The following is a 19,536-nucleotide window of genomic DNA, read 5'->3' as shown; positions in this document are numbered from 1 at the left end:
CATGGAGAAATGATTGTAAGCAACGTCTTGCCAATACTCTTTGATAAAGGTATTAGTGAGAGGGGAGAGTGGTGTTTTGTGGCAGACTGTTACCATTCAGTAATAAAACCGTATGGGGCAGAGCAGATAACATCAACTTGAGTTGATTTCTCTTCATTCATGTAATTACACTTTTTAAATGTGTCCCCAAACCTGTGGTCTATTTGCAGTGTATCTGCCTGCCTCTTGCTCTCCTATTACTTCCCTGTTCTTTTAATAGACTTTTATGGGCAGCAGGAACGAAGCCTGATTAAAGGGAGGTGATTTTTCTTTAAACTATGTATGAGAAATATACATTGCTCTGTTTTATGAAATGTTTGGTGGTGGTGAAGGTTTACCCCTGATCTACAAGGGGTTGGGAGGTACTGTTTAATCTCAGCTTAGGTAGACTAATATATATATATTTATATATTATATAAAATTTAGTCTGCATATGATTTTTCCCCCCACCCCTGAACATTTCTATTGAAATAATCAGGGGACCGAACCTGACACATTCATCCAGGAGTTTAGATGTACTGCAGCAAAATCTAGGTGTATGCTGTACCTCACTCGCTATGATGCTGTAAGTTTGGTTTAATAGAAGGAGGGACACCAAATCAGGAGGTTACACCTAGAATAGACTCTTAAACATGCTTGTCATGCTAAGCCCCCCTCTCAAATCCTGCCCACTCATAATCAATTAAAAAATTCCCCCGAGGATCAAAATGGGTGCTATCCAGTCTCTGGTATGGCTCCTGGACCCCTACTCACTGGTAGCTTCTTCTAAATCCTCAATCAAATAAGGTATAGCTATAGGTCAAGGATATTACACAGCTATACAATAACACTGTCAGGAGTTAAAATATCCCACTGAGGGGGAAAATACTCTACATGTATTATCACCTGAAAGCAGCTTACTCAAGAGTGATGGCAGTAATTACAGATGAGCGAATTTACAGTACAATTGAAGCAAAGCGCTTCATTAGCTGGCTGCCTTTGAAGTCCATGCCTCTCTGCTCTGAGTGTTTGGAAAAGCTGGATCCTGTCCTGGAAGATGCTTTCCAGGACTGGATCCTCCTTTTCCACGCACCCGGGGTGAAGCGGCACGGACGTCAAAGTCAGCAGATTGCTGAGCTAACAAAGCTCTTTGCTTCATTTGTACTGTAAATTCGCTCATCTTTAGCAGTAATATGAGCATGTACATATATGTTTATATATCCCCCTCCAAAAATAAACAATTACCATAGAACAAACAGCTTGTAGTTCATCATTTATAACTACCATATTACCATAGAACAAGCTTGCTGTTCGTCATTAATTAGAACCCACAGTGCCAAGACATAGTACCTATCCACATATAGAGAACCGTTATCACAAGTATACAGGCTGCTGTGTATATTACCATATCATAACATCTATAAACAAGATGGCACAACTATATCAGCACTTTGTTGTTCTGATCATGAATAATATAAGGATGTAAGTCTTAGTACCTCAAAGCCTATGGCAAAGATTGCATACTTGGCAAGGAATTAAAGGAGTTATCCAGGATTGGGAAAACAGCTACTTACTTGGGGAAAAAAAAACAGCACCACTCCTGTCCTCGGACTTTGTGTGGTATACAATTGACCTTCATTCACTAAAATGGAACTGAGGAAGAGCAGTGCTGTTCCTGGCAGAAAGCAGCAATACTTTTCTAAGCCTGAGTAACACCTTTTAATACTGTATATATGCAAAATTGTAACCACAATATAAACTACACCTTTCCAATATATATTAACTTTATTACCTTTACAGTAAGGCCACATTCACACGTCAGTATATCTTTAGGGATGAAATTTGTGACCCGCAAAAAATCATCCGTAGTGCTTCCGTTGTGTGCGGATCTGCAAATTAAAGGTGTAAAGGTTCTTAAAAAACAAACAAACATGGGAAGGCAAAAAATGATCTTGGTGATGTCACAAAAATGCGGATCCACAATTCAGGATGGTTTTGCTGATTGCAATGTGCTCTCTGCAAATTTTGCACTTTCTCATAGACTTCTGTTGGAGTGTCCGCACCACATTTACCGGATGTATGAATAGCACCATAGAAATTAATGGGTTGCAAAGGAATCATTATTTTATGCTCCGAAAATACTGACAATTTTATTTACAATAACATGACACCGAAAATGGCAGACCCCCGACTCAGGAAGAGTCACCCTCCAGCATTCAGGCGAGGAAAAAACCCCTGTGGGGGAAACCTCGAGGGAGCCATGGCTGGAGAGTTGCCCCTTCCCTGGGCTTAGAGAGTAATACCATACTATAAATATAATAAACTGGATGTGAGAGAAATCTGGCTGCAATATCTGTCTCGACTGAAGGGGAGGTCTAAATCAGACCACCTCTTTTCCCCTGCTATAACCTCTAAATTACGTCAAGAGAAAGGAAGAGTAAAGTAGTCAATCTCAAGGTCCTCTGGCGCATCCAAGATGGCACTGATCAGGGCACAGTGCATCGCTTTATAGAACATTCTTTATGACATAGGCAATTGTCCTCACTGTTCACGGTTGCCATGGTTACTACAGGTAAAAGTCTAAAGCATTTAGATCACTGTGGTACCCGTAGTAACTATGACAACCATGAGCTGTAAGGACAATCGCTAAATACATAAAAAAAGGTTCCATAAAATAAAGGCCTGCTGCCTGGATCACTGCCATCTTGGATTAGCCAGAGGACCTTTAGCTTGTCTACTTTACTCCTCTACTCTTGATGTAATCTGGAGGTTCTAGCAGGTGAAAAAGGGGTTGTCAGCGTTAGACTGCCCCTATAACCAAGTGTGCACCTTCTTAAGAAGTGGAAAATGTGTAAAGGAAAATAATATCTGTCACCATATTAATAACTGGGTGGAAGTAAAGCAGCCAGATCTCTCTCACATACAGTGTAGTATATTTATAGTGTATTTTAATAGTTATTGTCTGTAAATCAGATAAAATGTAAACATTCTTAAAGGGACACTGTCAACTAATGAAGATGCCTCAAACTGCTTAGATGGCTATGTTCTATATTGGTCTCATCTGACCACATGACCTTCTCTAATGCCTCCTCTGGATTATCCAGATGGTTAATGGTGAACTTAAAAACGGGCCTGGATATGTGCTGGCATGAACAGGGGTACCGTGCATGCCCTGCAGGATCCTAATCCATAACAGTGTAGTGCATGGGTCTCCAAACTGGTTTTGCAACAGCTGGTGGGCCGCAGTTTGGAGTCTCATGGTGTAGTGTGCTATTAATGGTAATTGTTGAGACTGTGGTCCCAGCTCTCTTCAGATCAATGACCAGGTCGTCCTGTGTAGTTCTGGGTTGATTCCTGGCCTTTTTCACAATCATCCTTATCCCACAAAGCAAAACCTTGCCTGGAGCCCCAGACCAAGAAACATTATCAATCATCTTGTGTTTCTTCCATTTTCTAATAATTGCACCAACAGCTGTTGCCTTCTCACCAAGCCACTTGCCTATTGTCATGTAGCCCATCCCAGCCTTGTGCAGGTCTACAAGTTTGTCCTTGGACAGCTATTTGGTCTTGGCCATGTTGGAGAGACTGGAGTGTGAATGATTGTGTAGATAGGGTTTTATTTTTTTATATACAGGTGAGTCCCCCCACCACCACCCACGGAATCATCTCTGATATGATGGAAGCAGGGGAACTGTATGGATATGCGCCATGCATATCCATACACTTCCCCCACTCCCAGTATCATATCAGAGATGCTGCTGGTCAGGGGGGTGACTCCGTTACAGGCCTTTCACATTCGTGTTTCATACAAAACACGGAACATGCGGCCTAACAGGTCTGTGAGAGCTAGAATTCTTGCTGGTTGGTAGGTGATTAAATACTTATTTCATGCAATAAAAGTTAGGCTGCATTCACACGTTCCGTGTTCTGTCCATGAAACACGGACGACTAATTTCTGTCCTGGACTGTTTCAATATCATGCTGGGAGCGGGGAAATTGTTTGAATCTCCATGGCACTCCAGCCACACGGCTGCTTCAATACAGTGCTGCAGAGATTCAAACCGATTCCCCCGCTCCTGGCATAATTTTAATACATCATGCCATGCGGCAAAACAGTCCAGGAAGGCATTCCTTGTCCATGTTTCACGGGCAGAACACAGAACGTGTAAATGCAGCCTTAGTTTTTCCCCTAAGCCCATAGGGCAAGGCAACTCGCCATCCATGGCTCTCTCGATGTTTCCTCCAGAGGTTTTACCTCACCTCATCTAGCAGACACTGCTTAAATGCTGTGTGAAACCAGCTCAACCCCTTTACAAAATGTGTTTCAAAAAATAAATAAATAATAAAATAACAAGAAGCCATCATAATAGGCAATACATTTGGTGGAGAAAGGTCACATGGATTTCATATGCAGGCTTCAAGAGGAATGGGAATTTTAAAAGAAAGACCTATACTTGTTACAAAAAGTTGCATGCATGTAAACCCCTTAAAAGGAGAAGTCCAGCGAAAATTTTTATTAAAGTATTGTATTGCCCCCCCAAAAAAAGTTATACAAATCACCAGTATACACGTATTACGGGAAATGCTTATAAAGTGCTTTTTTTCCCCTGCACTTACTACTGCATTAAGGCTTCACTTCCTGGATAACATGGTGATGTCACAACCCGACTCCCAGAGCTGTGCGGGCTGTGGCTGCTGGAGAGGATGATGGAAGGGGGATGCTCGGTGTCCCTCCAGTGCCCTGTGTCCCTTAGTGTCCCCCTGCCATCATCCTCTCCAGCAGCCACAGCCCGCACAGCTCTGGGAGTCAGGTCCTGACATCACCGTTTTATCCAGGAAGTGACATCGCCATGTTATCCAGGAAGTGAAGCCTTGATGCAGTAGTAAGTGCAGGGAAAAAAGCACTTTATAAGCATTTCCAGTAATAAGTGTATATTGGTGATTTGTATAACTTTTGGGGGGCAATACAATACTTTAATAAACATTTTCCCTGGACTTCTCCTTTAGGGTGAGTTCACACGTAGCAGCCATAGTTCTGCCTGAAACTGCAGCTTTCTAAATTAGTAATGGCAATGAAGCTTGGCAGGTAAGCAGCGGTCCTGCCCATAAGATTGCCCCAATAACAGTAAAACAGTTGTTTAGGGTCAACTCAACACATTATGTACACTTCCTGTTCCTCAGTATAAAAAGAAAAGACGACACAGCGCTCATTGCCATATATACAACAGATTTTAATTATACTGAAAATAAATTACAGGAAACAGCTTTCAATTTTAAACAGGACAAAGATTCACAACAAAAATGCTCAATTTTCTTCTCGGCCCATTGGGTAGAGACAGCAGTGTTCAAGGCAGGGGAATTATCACAAATATATCAAAACTTCAGATTGGTTGATGCATTCACACACAAGAGCCACAAACAGCCCCCTGTGCAGGGACTCCACTTAGCCTACCACAGAACCAGGATTTGGCATGGACTACAAAAAACTTGATACAAAATTGGTATTTATATTATTTATATATCATATACATGCCCTATCTGATCTTGTATAGAAAATAACTAAATGCTGTACAGATGATTTCAACTTTCTAAAGCTTGTAGCCTATGCTAAATGGATGGACTGGTGCCGAACCCCCTCCCTTCCCTCGCAACCCCCAATAAAATTAAACAGCATACAGTATTTACATGAAGGCCAAAAAAAATAAGAAAAAAAAATCCACTACCCCCTCCGTGCCAGATCTGCAGCTATGTTATGGCAGGTTTGTGGATTTTTAACAAAAAGGCATTTTTATTTTCACAAAAAAAAAGAAAAGAAAAACCTTCCATACAACGAGCAAATTTTTATGCACACACTGAACTAAAGGGATCATGTACAAGAAGAAGGCAGTGAATCAACCAATAGATTTATTTAGAACGTAATTGTCTATCATAGATGACATCTGCAATATAACGGAATATAAACATTAAAATGGTAAATGAACACTACATTCATTTCTTAAAATAGAATTTGATTCTATGAAACATGTAAATTTTCCATGAATGCTTAGGAGCCTATTCTGAACATGGAGAGAGAGGTTATCCTCACCACTAGGCCACTGTTGGCCAACCATGCCAGCTGTAACTCTAAGCATTGATAGGCCATTGTCCTGGGACACTATAAAACAAATAGGGGACCAGCACTTATGATCCAGTTGGGAACCACTGTGCTAGTGGGCCACCACTCACAAACAGGATTTGCCACTTGGGGGTGGGGGGCAAAGCAGCTTTCATGACTACTAACAATTACGTAGCTTATCCACTTGGAAAACAGATTGACGGCTGTAATATGATGTGCCATTCTCTACTACACCTTCAGTGGTAATTGTAAACTTTGGTTTATTTTATATTCATTTTATACAGTTCTCATTGTACAAAACAAGCATAGGTTAGGGAAGGATGCAGACAAGAGATGGATTGTCAGTCTGTCTTTAGCCGGGAAGCTTGAGTCACTTGCTCTGTAAGACCTGCCTTGATTGAGTTTGTCACAGTTTGTCTTATATTATCCTCCATGAAGGTGTCACTCATTGGCTTCAACACCTGGCGTGTGAAAATAGGCAAAAGAAAAGCAAAATGGTAAAAAAAATAAAATAAATTAGGATATAAAATAAACACAACAACACACATACGATAAAAAAATGAAGGCATGAGAAACAATTGTGCTCCTACAATGTGACACTTCTCGTGTGGATCTGGTAGCTTGAAGCGATGCAATTAAAACGACTACTAAGCAGGCGTATATATATGAAGGTATATAGCAGAGGTAGGCAGCCGGTGGCTCTCCAGCTGGTGGTGCATGCTGGGAAATGTCTGTACTTCAATAGCTGGAGGGCCATTGGTTTCCTAAACCTGCCATGTAGAAATCAGACAATGGTATCATAAGCCCCTTATATCTGTTCTGCTTCAGTGATAGAAACCAAATACTGAGAAGCAAAAGGTAAGGTGAGTACGCTTTAGTTTTTCTTCTTGTTATTGTTCGATGACCTTCTGAGTCTCTGTGTAGACGGTAAAGCGCGGCGAGGCAGCCGACGTCTACAGACTTCATAGAGTTTGGAAAGCACCTAGAACATGAAGGGGGTTAGTTAGGTACAGAAAAGCATTAGAAGATGGAGGGGGATAAGTAGGAATAAAGTATGAGGCACAATTCAGTCATGGAAAGTGACAATTGTTGGGCAGCCCACTTATTGAGGTCTGAGTTGGTATTTTTGGGTATGTTTGTGACACCTTCTGTGATGGGGTAGGTTCACACTACAGAATACGCACGGAGAAGTTCCGGCAGATTCTGTCGCTCGTACCCGCTCTGCTGTGCCATAGACACTATTCTATGGCCAGACAGTTTCCGCTGTCAGAATTGACATGTCAATTCTTTCATCGGAAGGCGGAATTCACCTGCCCATAGAATTGAGTCTATGGGACAGGCGGAGATGCGAGCAGGTACAAGCAACGGAATCCGCCGGAACTTCTCTGTGTGAATTCGGTAGTGTGAACCCACCCATGCTTGGCATTAGTCTCATCACAGAAGACACAAAGAAAATATGTAAGCCATATGTAACAGATAGGCCTTAGTGTTAGAGATGAGCAAATTTACAGTACAAACGAAGCAAATCACTTTTGTTAGCTCAACAATCTGCTTATCAGCCTGCTGCTTTTGAAGTCTGTGCCGCTTTACCCTTGGTGCCTGGAAAAGTTGAATCCAGTCCTGGGAAACTTCCCCCAGGACTAAATCCAGCTTTTCCAGGCACCGGGGGCAGAGACTACAAAGGCAGAAAGCTTATAAGCAGATTGCCGAGGTAACAAAGAGAATCACTTCGTTTGTACTGTAAATTCGCTCATCTCTACTCAAGTGTGTTTAAAAAAAAAAAATAATAATAATTATTTGGCAAAGCTGTGGCCAGATTTTCACAGAATGAAATGAATATTTTCAATATCTATAATGCCGTATTGTCAGAACCACAGGGGTCTGATGGTCACCTCAATTCTGACTAGAGCAATATAATCAGGGGCGGATTAACTTCACTATAGTCCCCGGGCTGTTGACCGAGCTTGTCCCCCCCCCCAACCCCACTGAAACTATGGCAGCACTAACATGGTGTTCATAGTACAGGATAAATAATGTCATGATCCCCTGATTTGTGCAAAAGCAGTGATTTTTGCAAATCATGGCAGAACTGTAGCCAGGAGGCAATATACCACTACCGCCCGCAAAAGACCTATTATAATCCGCTACTGTTTATAATTACTAGGGGTTCCAACCTTTGGGACAGCCATGCTGCAGTGCTGGTTTGGGGGAGCTGTACCATGTACCCATGTAAGAGCATATGGACTTTTGCAACCTAGGAATAAGAATTCCTGTTTATTATAGAGATGCAGTTTTCTGTGGCTGATTCCATGATACATTTCAGTCCTGAATTGTGGCTCATGTGAGGAGATATACATGGCAGCACCTCACCTTCCTGGGATTCCTCTGTGCAGCATAGAAAGAGAGACAGATGTAAGTCACAGCATGTTAAGAAAGAGGAATGGTTAGGGGAAATGTTAGAACTAGCATAGAGCAGGAGAGGATAACTAAAGGGTAAAACCTGCAAAATACACTTAAACAGGACCCTGTATAGTTCTTGCAGTATCAGAGCCCACAAGGCCACAGGGGGTGGCAGAGAGAGTGTGAAAGTGTGTCAAGAAATCTTGTTAAAAAAAAAAAGTATATATAATTACATTACAAGTTAAGTTACACAGCTTCCTCCTGAAAGTAATCACCAGATCCAGATCTTTGGACAAATATTTAAATACTCTTGGACAGTCCATGAAGGGAATTTTTCCAGTGCAAAAAAAAAAAAAAAAAATCTGGCTGAGGATATTCTAGCAGGACAGTGTGCTTATAATTATATTACAGCTCAGCATAAATGCTACTAATGATTTATAATCAGTATAGTAAGTTACTGACATGTATAACTAAGAAACTGAATGACTGTCCATGAAGCATGAATATAGCATGTGGCTGGATGACCTGCACACACATTCACCGTCGCTAGTCCTACAGTGCCATCGGTTTTATTTCAGCACAAATTCATCCATTTGTTTGACAACTGTAACTGGGTCACATGATCAACAGAATGACCAAACAGAAAATATACATTTAAAAGGGGTACTCCCATCTGGGGGTCATTATACCCTATTTAGAGTATGCACAGGACACGGTAAAACAGAGACTGGGGTGGCGGTCAGACCACTGGGGCTCCCCTGTGAACTCAAGAATGGTGAACTCTGAAATCCCAGCAGAAAAGAGCTGTCAGATGTACTAATCTGCCCTGCATCAGCTGACTTCCAATAAACCACCAGATGCCATCACCTATCAGATCCCTCCTGACAGCTTCTCCCCACTCTATATGTACTGTATGCTGCGGATACTGCTTCATGAGCTGAAAACTCATCTGGACACAGGTTGCAAGATGTGTTGTATTACCCTTCATAAAGGTTGGGTTGGTCAGATAGTATATGGATTGCCGAACAATCTATGCCATTCCAGCTCAGCTGCCTTTAGGCTTTACAATAGCATTTCATTAACATCAGTTAGTAGGAGCTTTTTAGCACAAATGACTTCTTCTTTATTCATAATAGGAGAAAAATATGGTTAAAAGTGGTACCATGCATAGCACATGTAGGTAAGATCAAAGAGGAAGAAACCCCTTTCTGTTCAAGTCCATTTAAATACATAGTAGGATGATAAAATAGAACATGAAATAATCAGAAAGGCAGGCTTTAGTGTAACATAAGAATCATGTCCAGGATTTTCCTTTACAAATGTGGCCACTAGATGGCGATGTGTAATGTTACTTTGGACAGGCAGCTTTTCTGGCTATTGAGGTTTATTTGCGGCCACCAGGGACAGCAGCATAAAGTGCAATAATAACAGCATAACTATCGAAATATGGCTATTCCTGAGAAGAAAAATTCAGTGCATGTTATTCAATAAAAAGTCTACAATGGTGGTAAAAGATAGCTATCGGCCAACCACCATCTTATGTGTATGCCTAGACCAAGACACTTAGGCAGATTTCCTACTACAAGAGGCATAAGACCCACCTAAAGTTGTCGAAATGGAACTGACAGAATAACTACACAAAGAAACATGACTGGAGATACCAACCTGTTCCCAAATTATTTCAGCAATTTGATCTATTAAGGTTCCCAAATCCCGAAATTCTCCAGAGTACTTCACATAAGCCCAGGTGCAGAAGGACAGAAGTGCTAATCCCATGATCAGGTTACAAATGTTTGCTATAGAGTTCAGGCCAATGAAACCAGTCAGCCCTGAGATAATGTACATGGCAAACATGACAGCAAACAAGGTGGCAGGGGTGCGAGCAGCGTAAAAGATATTTTTGCCATCATTGTGTTTCATGAAGTTTGCATAGGATTCTTCTAGCTCTGCCTCCAGCTGCTCCTGGTATCGGCGACAGAACTCCTCTCCACCCATCTTCTTCACTGAGCGGAACTGCTTGACACAAGTTTCCTTTAAATCCAAATGCTTTCGTTCAAGATCCGCTGGGGCAATGTATGGCTTGTCTCCTCCACATACCTGTTGGGGACAGGACTGCTTTAAAAACACTATCCAGACCATTGCAGAGACAGACACATTAAGAGCTGCATCTACCACCATGGAGATCAAATTGGTCAGACCCCCATGGATCAGGTGTGTCACTCACATGTAGCTTGCTTCCTATGTCCTAACATAAAACCCTACCATTCCAATAAAGATGACAGAGGGATTCAGAAAGAATTTTTCTTATCGGTAAGATAAATTACTGAACCCAACCATTATGGCCTCCTCAAAATGTTCCCAATATTGTAAAAGTCTGATCAAATGTAGAGCGGTTACTGGTTTTCTAGAGGAGCAAGAGAGACAAAGTCTGACATCAGAGCCATAGAGTATAAAACCCTTACCTGCTCCATGTGTTTGCTGTATGTGTCTTTAGCTCCAGCAACAGCTGCAAGGTTATTGGCTTCTGCTGTTGCCTATAAAAGGGAAAAAAAACACAAACAATTTACAACTTTTTTTAGTTTTTTTTTTTTTCTGGAAAGAAAAAAAAAAACTTTTTTTTTTAGACTCATACCTGCAACATAGACTTTGGGTGGGGGAGCTCTTCTCCTTGATAAATTTTGATGTATGCCTAGAAATAAGGAGGAGCATATTAAAAATGGAGGAAGCAATCTCTCTCTCTCTACACTTCCCTATTCTGCCCACTCCCGAAGCTGGAACTTCTCAGCCGCTCTCTGAAGTGACAGACTGCTCAGCCAATCACTGGCCCATGTATGTGTAAAGTTTATTTATTTACACAGTCATCAGCTGTTGGCGCGGATCGATATTACACATTAGTGACGCGCACCTGGCGGCTGATGATTTTTAGGCAGGGTCAAAAGACACAATCACCCGATGATGGTTTTCTTCATTACAGAGTGATAATCTGCCAAATCAGCCCGATTTGCCAGATTAAAGCTCGGTGTAATAGGGGCCTAAGGCTTTTGGTAAAACTTATACAGATAACACACAGATTACAGACTACAGCCCAGTATAATCAAGAAAACGGGTCCATGGTACCTGAGTGAATGGAGTGACAGCGCACATACTCACTTAATACTCCTTCATATGGGACTGCACTTAGCCATCTCTGGCAGTCTCATAAAGAGTGACTATAGCTGAGAAAGCATGCTGCCACCCCATTCACTAATGGCACAAGCGACCTCCATTCCCTTAATTGTAGGGTCACAGAGTTCTCTCCGATTAGAACATATCACCTATCCTGTGGATTGGTGATTAGTATAGTTGAACAATGTTCTGTGTCCTTCGCTTATGTATCCCAACAACACACAAGTTGTCTATATAGTATCTCTCGTGTGTAACTTACTTTAAAATATTCAAGCAGATCTCGACAAGTCACCTTGGATCCACCAATTTCCTTTTCTACCAAGTTCTTAGGAGAGAGCAGCAAAGGGACCAGGTTATGAAGTTCCTTCTTGAACTCGTCATCAATGTCTAATATGGATTGAGATGAAAATTTCATAAAACTGATCATACTGGGTGGAAGGTTAGAACAGCAAACCAAATACTGGCTGCTACATAAAACAAATGCATGTACCATGACTAGAGATGAGCGAACCTGGAGCATGCGCGAGTCGATCCGAACCCGAACTTTCGGCATTTGATTAGCGGTGGCTGCTGAACTTGGATAAAGCCCTAAGGCTATGTGGAAATCATGGATATAGTCATTGGCTGTATCCATGTTTTCCAGACAACCTTAAAGCTTTATCCAACTTCAGCAGCCCCAGCTAATCAAATACCGAATGTTCGGGTTCGGATGGACTGAAACCCGAACCTGGTTCGCTCATCTTTAACCATGACCTGTAGGAGACTTACCTACTAATCTGCCATCAAAATTAGGATTGGTTGCCACTTTAAGACCAGGATGGGGCAAGAGAAAACAGCCGATATTAGTAAAACAAGAGTGTATATGCTTCCTGACATTCTGCAGCTCCTCGTGTTGGTTCTGTTTTACCTGCACAACAAGAGGGGAAACTTTAAGGCTTCAACTTGCCACGCATTTATATATGTTCCTTGTATAGATACCAGGTGATTACTAATATTCTGCTCCCACAAAGGCAATCCAAAATGCTGAATTCTAGAAATGTAATGGAATACTAAAGCACCAGTAGTAATACAGTCTCAGCTGTTAAAGTAAAATTAACACAAAAACAAAGATGATACAAAATAGTGGAACTATCCCATTGGTGGACTTACAATATATATATATAAAAAAAACACAACACCATCTCTTTACCTGCAACCGTTTTTCCAAAAACAGTTTCCCACCCTCTAAACCATACGTGTGTTCATACGGATAACTCCAGTCTCTGATTAAAAACATAAGGGTCTGTAATAAAAAAAAATAAAATAAAAATACACACAGAGTTAAGACTGCGAGAGCAAAAGACGTTCTGCAATATAGTATCTTGTTCTCCTACCACAATAATGCCCGTGCTCCAACCTGCTTCTCCAGCAACTGGGTCACTGACGGCCTGCTCAGCCAATCAGTGCACGGTCCCGCTGCAGCCACTGACTGGCTGAGGGGGCAGTCAGCAACCCAGGGGAGTAGGCAGTGGCTGCATTCTCATAGCAGAATGAATGTCTGCTAGAAGAATGCAGAGCCATAGGCCATAACAGTACTGGGTACTGCAGCGGACTTCACACCATGAAATCTGCAGCAATACGGTACGTGTAAACATACCCATACAGAAAAAACTAGGGACAGATAAATAAGATGTATCTCACCTGAAAGGGTTTTTTGTATATTTCTTCCATTGCAAGACGACCATACTCAGTAAAAAGCTGGAAAATAAAATTTGTGCACAGTTTATGGAATTTTCATCAAACATGTCCCATGTGGATTCAAGGCAAATCATTTCAGTTACACAGGCCTCTCATGTAATATTTACTGAGCACTGATGTGGAAAGTGTGTTAGATCAATGCATTTAGTGTTAATCCCTTTTAATACTCCATAAATGTAAACTACTGGACATGTAGCATTATACACGTTGTAAATGACACATGGAAAAGTGGTTTGAAAAACCCTGTTTGAAGCAGCCAGATGAGATAAAAGGGAATCTCTGGCTTATTGCTTTGAGTGTATTTGAACCTTGTAAACCAACACCTACCTGTAAATGCTGAAGATCATCTTCTTGAATATTCTGTGACAAATTATACACCTAAAGGGAAACAGAGCCTCACCATTAGTATAAGGCCATCAATAAATTAAGTGGTCAAATACAATGTATTTGTTATGTCAGAGCTTTTGGTCATGATTCAGTGTATATGTTTTCTACCAGTCTGAACTCAATCGCTACACAACAAGTGCTGGAATAAGACAGGTTCCACCACACCTGTCTGATTTCTTCTGCAAGCCTAGGCTGGGCTGTAGATGGGTTAGACTGAATAGTGATGATAGTTGCCTTCACCACTCCCCTCCCTGCCAGTCTGTGTGGCCTGGATACCAGAGGGCTGGTACAATCACACCCTGGACAGGGACTCTGGCATCTCATAAAAAGTCCACTTGTGCCCTGGGACATTGCTTGCAATAGTCTCCTGTAGCTAGAGCTGGCGTTTGTATTTGATCAACAAAGAAAACCGCCTAGTGCCAATCCTCCATCTGGCATTCAATGGGAGCTTGTCAATACTGGTCATAGTCCAATAAATCCCATATAGCAGAATATTCATAAATTACTGCATTTATTTTCCAACAGAAAAAATACAAAAATTCTTTTCGCATATTTGTCAAGCTTGACAAAAAGAATAGACTCTTGAAATGTTGCAGACTAGCAGCGTTGTTTCGACGCTGAACACCTTTGGCTGGATGTACAGTGTGAAGCTCGGTTGAGCTAAAAAAAGACTATGCCGCCGTGTGATTAACGCAATCATCTGAATTGTGCACTTAAGGGTGAATATGTGAAAAGAATTTTTGTATTTTTTCTGTTGGAAAGTAAATGCAGCGATTTATCAATATTCTGGTATATGTGATTTATTGGTTTTGTATTTGATTGCTTGGTATTCTGACCTCTTTGCATGTCCTTCTTACCTGTTTATGCACTTTTCTGCCATCTCAAATTTGACCTGTATCTGCTTGAATATTCTTTACTCTGTGTGTCTGTCTTTTCTCGTGTTGCACTTGCCCAGCACAGGGAATGTCACCCAGTTGTTGCTGACCTCCTAGGGTCTAGCTGACAAGTAGGCAGAGACAGTCTTGAGGGTCCTGGAACTAGGACTCAGAATGTCCCTGTATTTCATCCGGGTTCCTTACAGTATTTGTATTATACAGAACATCTATCCGGTGGGTAGACCACCAATAGCTGATTGGCAGCGTGCCATCACCTAGTACCACCCCAAGAGCGGCCCACTACACAAAGTAAGGAACCAAGAGTAGGTCATCACACATGCCTAGAATATACCCTTAAACAGCACATTTTTCTACATGGGAAAAAGGAACGGTATGAAAACTATACATTGATTTCTATGAAAGAACGAGTTGTGGGCATGCTATGGGACCCCTGCAGAGAAGAGGTAAGCTGCCCACTTCACTATTTTCAATTGTAGCTCCTGTATTATCTGTCTCTAGATTTATAACCGAGGTTTTACGATGTAGAAAACGTTATGAAGAAGGCGCTAAACTTAAATACATCAGTATAACAATTCCTTATTTCAGCTAACTCCAAGCTTTGGGGTCCTCAGGGCGGAGTGACTCTTTGTATGAGTGTCCACTCAAACTCTTAGCCCAAAATAGGTAGGGATATCTATGGATAAAAATACTAAATCATTTCCATTAAAACTAAATCAGTTCAGCTTCTCCCACTCCATAACATTTCATCTGATTAACATGACAGGTTCCCTATAAAGCCATCTTTCGGCTCCAACCTGCTTCAGCTGAGACAGATATGTCGATGATATTGACGTTCCTAACAAGAAGCTAAATATAAGGGCATTAGTACCTGGACAGAGCTGGTCATTGTGCTTAAGGCAAAAACCGTTGCACAATCTTTAATTGTAGACTGGCTGTCAAAGGCTCCCTGAGTGTCCATAAGAATAACTGCAACCTGTTTAGAAAAAAACAAGAAGAGGGAAGAGGGCATGAGCATAAAGGCATCAGTAAATTCTTACTGCAAGGCTGGAAACCATCCCTCAGCCCAAATCTAACATAGCACCGATTATAAAAATAAGAGGTACTAAAACGATTACCTACTAAGGCTGGGTTCACACTACGTTTTTGCAATCCGTTTTTGGAAAAAAAGGAATGGAAAAAATGGATACCTTTGTATGCACCCGTTCTGATCAGTTTTTCTGATTGACTTCCATTATTAAAAAAAAAAAAAAAAAATTCGGATCAAAACGAATCCTTTTCTAGCATACACAAAAACGTAGCTGACCTTATTTTTGTGTACATTAAAAAAAAAAAGTGTTTATGTTATATATAAAGAAAGCCAATGGAAAAACGGATGCACACAAATGCATCTGTTTTTTCCATCTTTTTTTTTTTTTTTTTCAAAAAAACAAAATGGCAAAAACGTAGTGTGGACCCAGCCTACACAATCGGCCAGAGTCTGAGCTAGTTCTGGTCTCCATTCACTGTGAGGCAGGAAACTATCTACCTCAGCCATCGTGCTCAAACATCCAAGCTGTGCAATAGGAACTCTGCTTGGCAGCTGCAATCAGTACATAGACTATATATATTCAGCTCACTTCTTAGTCAGCATACTGATTTGCAATGTTTAGTACTAAACTAAGCTAGATTACACAGCCCAAAATTATTTCAACCCCGCAGCTATGTAATAAAACTAACCAAAAAACAATACAAGTATTTTTCATGCTTATTAACTAAAAAACATAACAAATCAACTGCAATAGGCAGGAGTAGCAGATGCATTCATCTGTCAGTAATATATTAGCATTGCCTGTCCCTATGGGCTGAGAACAATTACTAGTGGACAGATGACGGATATCTGGTGCCACCCTCCTCTTCCTGCAATCTAATAACAGGAGTGAGGAGGTCACAAACATACACCAGAAAACCCATACTAGTGTTGTAGAGCTTACCTTTGTTCCATCAGGTTTGTCCACAACAAAAACTTCGCTCCAAATCTGGATTCCAGTGGTCTCCCGCTCACAACCCCCTCGCCACGTAAAACCAGTGAGTGGCTCAAAATTTCCACCAATCCAACTTGTGTAGTTCTGGAAATAGGAAAGAAGAAGAAAGCCATGAGTAATGTTATTGATAAGGATTTGTACTGAAATCTAAGGGCATGTGCACACAGGCAGAAATCCTCAATGTAATAAAATTACCAGCAATAGGTAGGGAAGGAGCATAGGCCAGACAAAATAGTACAGTCTACAGAAGTTAAAAGGGTATTTCAATCTCATCATATTAGGGTAAGGGCTGTATTACATGATCCAATGCCTGGTGTAAGCAGCTCTGATCTGCTAGATCAGTGCTTGCTTACACGTCTTGATGCAGCAAGGGCTGTGTATCATAAGTAATGTCCAAGCAGCCCTCAATGCGTATATAGAATTTAGCATTACTTTACCTCTTCCTGCTTCCGGTGTCCTTCTGGCTTCTTTACAGCCACAGCTGGCACTTCTGACACATCTCTGAAGTAACAGGCTGCTCAGCCATTCAACGTCCGAGACAGAAAAGTGCCGCAGCCAGTGATTGGCTGAGTGGCCTGTCACTCCAGAGATGGCCTCAGAAGTTCCAGCGGCGGCTGTGGTGAGCAGGAAGAAGCCAGGAGGAAACTTAGGAGAGTGGACAGGTAATTATAGCTTTATTTTCTACATACTCTCATCAGCCGTTGATTTTTAAACTTAATGGAAGACAACATAGGCTCTAATTTGGCAAATAACTTCTCCGTGTAATAGGACATAGCCACAACATACTGACTGGCATGGGTTGGACTGCTGGAACCCCCACTGACCCAGAAAACAGGGACAGAGTTGTCTCTAGTAGAAATGGTGAGCACTGTGTGTGAGCAGTCAGTGCCCCGTTCATCCTCTATGAACAGAACACAGAGAGAATGACGGGTAATAGACAAAAAGCCATTTATACCTGACTGTACATAAACCGAAGCATAAAATCGAGCAAAAAAGATTTCCCTTTACGAAAAGCACCAGCGACAGACACAACGACAACATTCAGATCACGGATGTGATCCTGCATCAAAATGCTCTCCAGGGCCTTTTCATCCAGCTCAAAGTTATGGTCGTCTTCATGGGCGAGGACAACCTGGATGGGGTGAGGTTTGTCCATCACCTCGGCATCGCTCTCAGAATTAAGTTGGATGTCTTCCACATGATCTTCATCTGCAAGAAAAGGGACAATACAAAGTTAGCTACAGGTAAGACAAGTTGCTTCCTATACACCCTAAACAATAGTCACACTGTTCTATGTGCAGTGTAACAATGATCTAGTATTAAAAAAAAAAAGGCAACAAAGGTATCCGAGGAGCACAGAGTGCAGTGCTGTAAGTAACTTCATACATCTGCCCAAAATAAACTGATCTACAAACACCCCTACCAAGGTAATATCCCAGATCACAGGCGGCTCTGTATACAAAGCGGCCAGATGTTGATATAGGTGTATAAATAGTACAGCACCCGCACAGCGAGGCACGGCGTAAACCGACTCCTGTCCTGGAGCCAACTCTCACTGTGACCCTGGAAACTCTATATCAATCCTCAGGCTTCAGAAATAGACTGGAAATGCTAGCTAGAAAGAAGAGCCAGGATTAAGTAATGCGGCTCCTAACACGCCAAAGGAACAGGGCGGCAAACATCACACCAAGTCAGACACAGCGCCGGATATATTAAGAGCAATTGTATGTACTGCGTCCAAACAGAGCCCATCTGATGTCTTCTTCAGTATAGCATCATGGTTCCCCATACATTTGGTTTCCAGATAGCATACTTGACCACTTATTGACTGCTGGATGTTCATTGCCATCTGGATTGTGGCATGGCATATTTTCTAGCAAATTCTTGTACCACACAGAGCAATAAAGCTTATACATTTTTACATGATATCTATGTTTATAATTACTGTTTGATGCAAAGTTGCAGGAGGGTGCTTTCCACTGTGTCCTGTAAGCCGTGAAGAATAATAATTTATATTGCATAGCACTGTAGAGGCTTGTGATGTGTCTGTCTATCTGTGCCCAGTTTTGTTTTTTAGCTTTCCATTACTGGTAATCTTATCAGCAGATGTGCAAGACAGTCATATTTATGGATATGTAAGTGGTGAGTTTCTAATTTCCTGCTTAGAGCCACAAACGCAAATTTGTGCTGAACATTCTGACAGACGTCGTCACACACTTTTGCATCATAATGCAATTTAAGGGGAAACTATTAAAACTTACTAGCATTTAACCTGCCGACATCGTCCTATAGTAGACTGAGGATGCTGAGGATGAAGGAAAGTGTCATCCTCAGCACCATTTCTGTGTAGTTTTTAGTTTAAAGGCCATGGAGCATGATTCTAGAGAAGAGGGGAGATGGTGACACTGAGGGTCCGCGGGCCAGTGCTTGGGAATAAACCGGCGCCTTGCGTGGGAACGAAAGGATCACAGAAACGGCATCTCTGCAGCGGTCTATTCATGTGAAAAGCCACAAAGCGATGTACTACTGGTACATTTGCTTTAATCCATATGCTAATGAGGTTGTTGTTGCACTGGAGCAGGACTACCGCCCCCAGTGCACCAATCCACTCCTAGCCAGCCCACGCCTTTCAATGAACATTGAACCAGTAAGAAACTTACCTTCATCCTCAGTGCCGTGTGCGCTATAGAGACATATCAGCAGGTTAGATACTGCTAACCTGCTGATAGTTTCCCTTTAAGTTTTATTTGTACATGTCCAAGTCACCCGGGCAATAAGCCTTAAACTACACATTTTA

General features: G+C 41.6%; 1 protein-coding gene across 3 annotated transcripts in view; it reads right to left on the bottom strand.

Moving 5' to 3' along the window:
* Positions 1-5,228: 5,228 nt before the first annotated feature.
* ATL2 (atlastin GTPase 2) overlaps positions 5,229-19,536 on the bottom strand; it is a 36,900-nt gene continuing 22,592 nt past the window's right edge. For 2 of the 3 annotated variants that reach the window (XM_069954256.1, XM_069954257.1), the window contains exons 2-13: positions 17,695-17,948; positions 16,689-16,823; positions 15,587-15,691; positions 13,763-13,813; positions 13,379-13,435; positions 12,888-12,980; positions 12,467-12,605; positions 11,958-12,085; positions 11,166-11,222; positions 10,996-11,067; positions 10,199-10,630; positions 5,229-6,594 (exon numbers count right to left, since the gene is read on the bottom strand). In XM_069954256.1, coding sequence (XP_069810357.1) covers positions 6,475-6,594; positions 10,199-10,630; positions 10,996-11,067; positions 11,166-11,222; positions 11,958-12,085; positions 12,467-12,605; positions 12,888-12,980; positions 13,379-13,435; positions 13,763-13,813; positions 15,587-15,691; positions 16,689-16,823; positions 17,695-17,948 — 1,643 coding nt within the window. In that variant the 3' untranslated portion in view covers positions 5,229-6,474. The other variant, XM_069954258.1, reaches the window with a different exon arrangement.

This window comes from Dendropsophus ebraccatus, chromosome 15 (genome assembly GCF_027789765.1).
Source record: "Dendropsophus ebraccatus isolate aDenEbr1 chromosome 15, aDenEbr1.pat, whole genome shotgun sequence".
NCBI classification, from domain to species: domain Eukaryota; kingdom Metazoa; phylum Chordata; class Amphibia; order Anura; family Hylidae; genus Dendropsophus; species Dendropsophus ebraccatus.
This window is presented reverse-complemented; position numbering and strand designations above follow the sequence as displayed.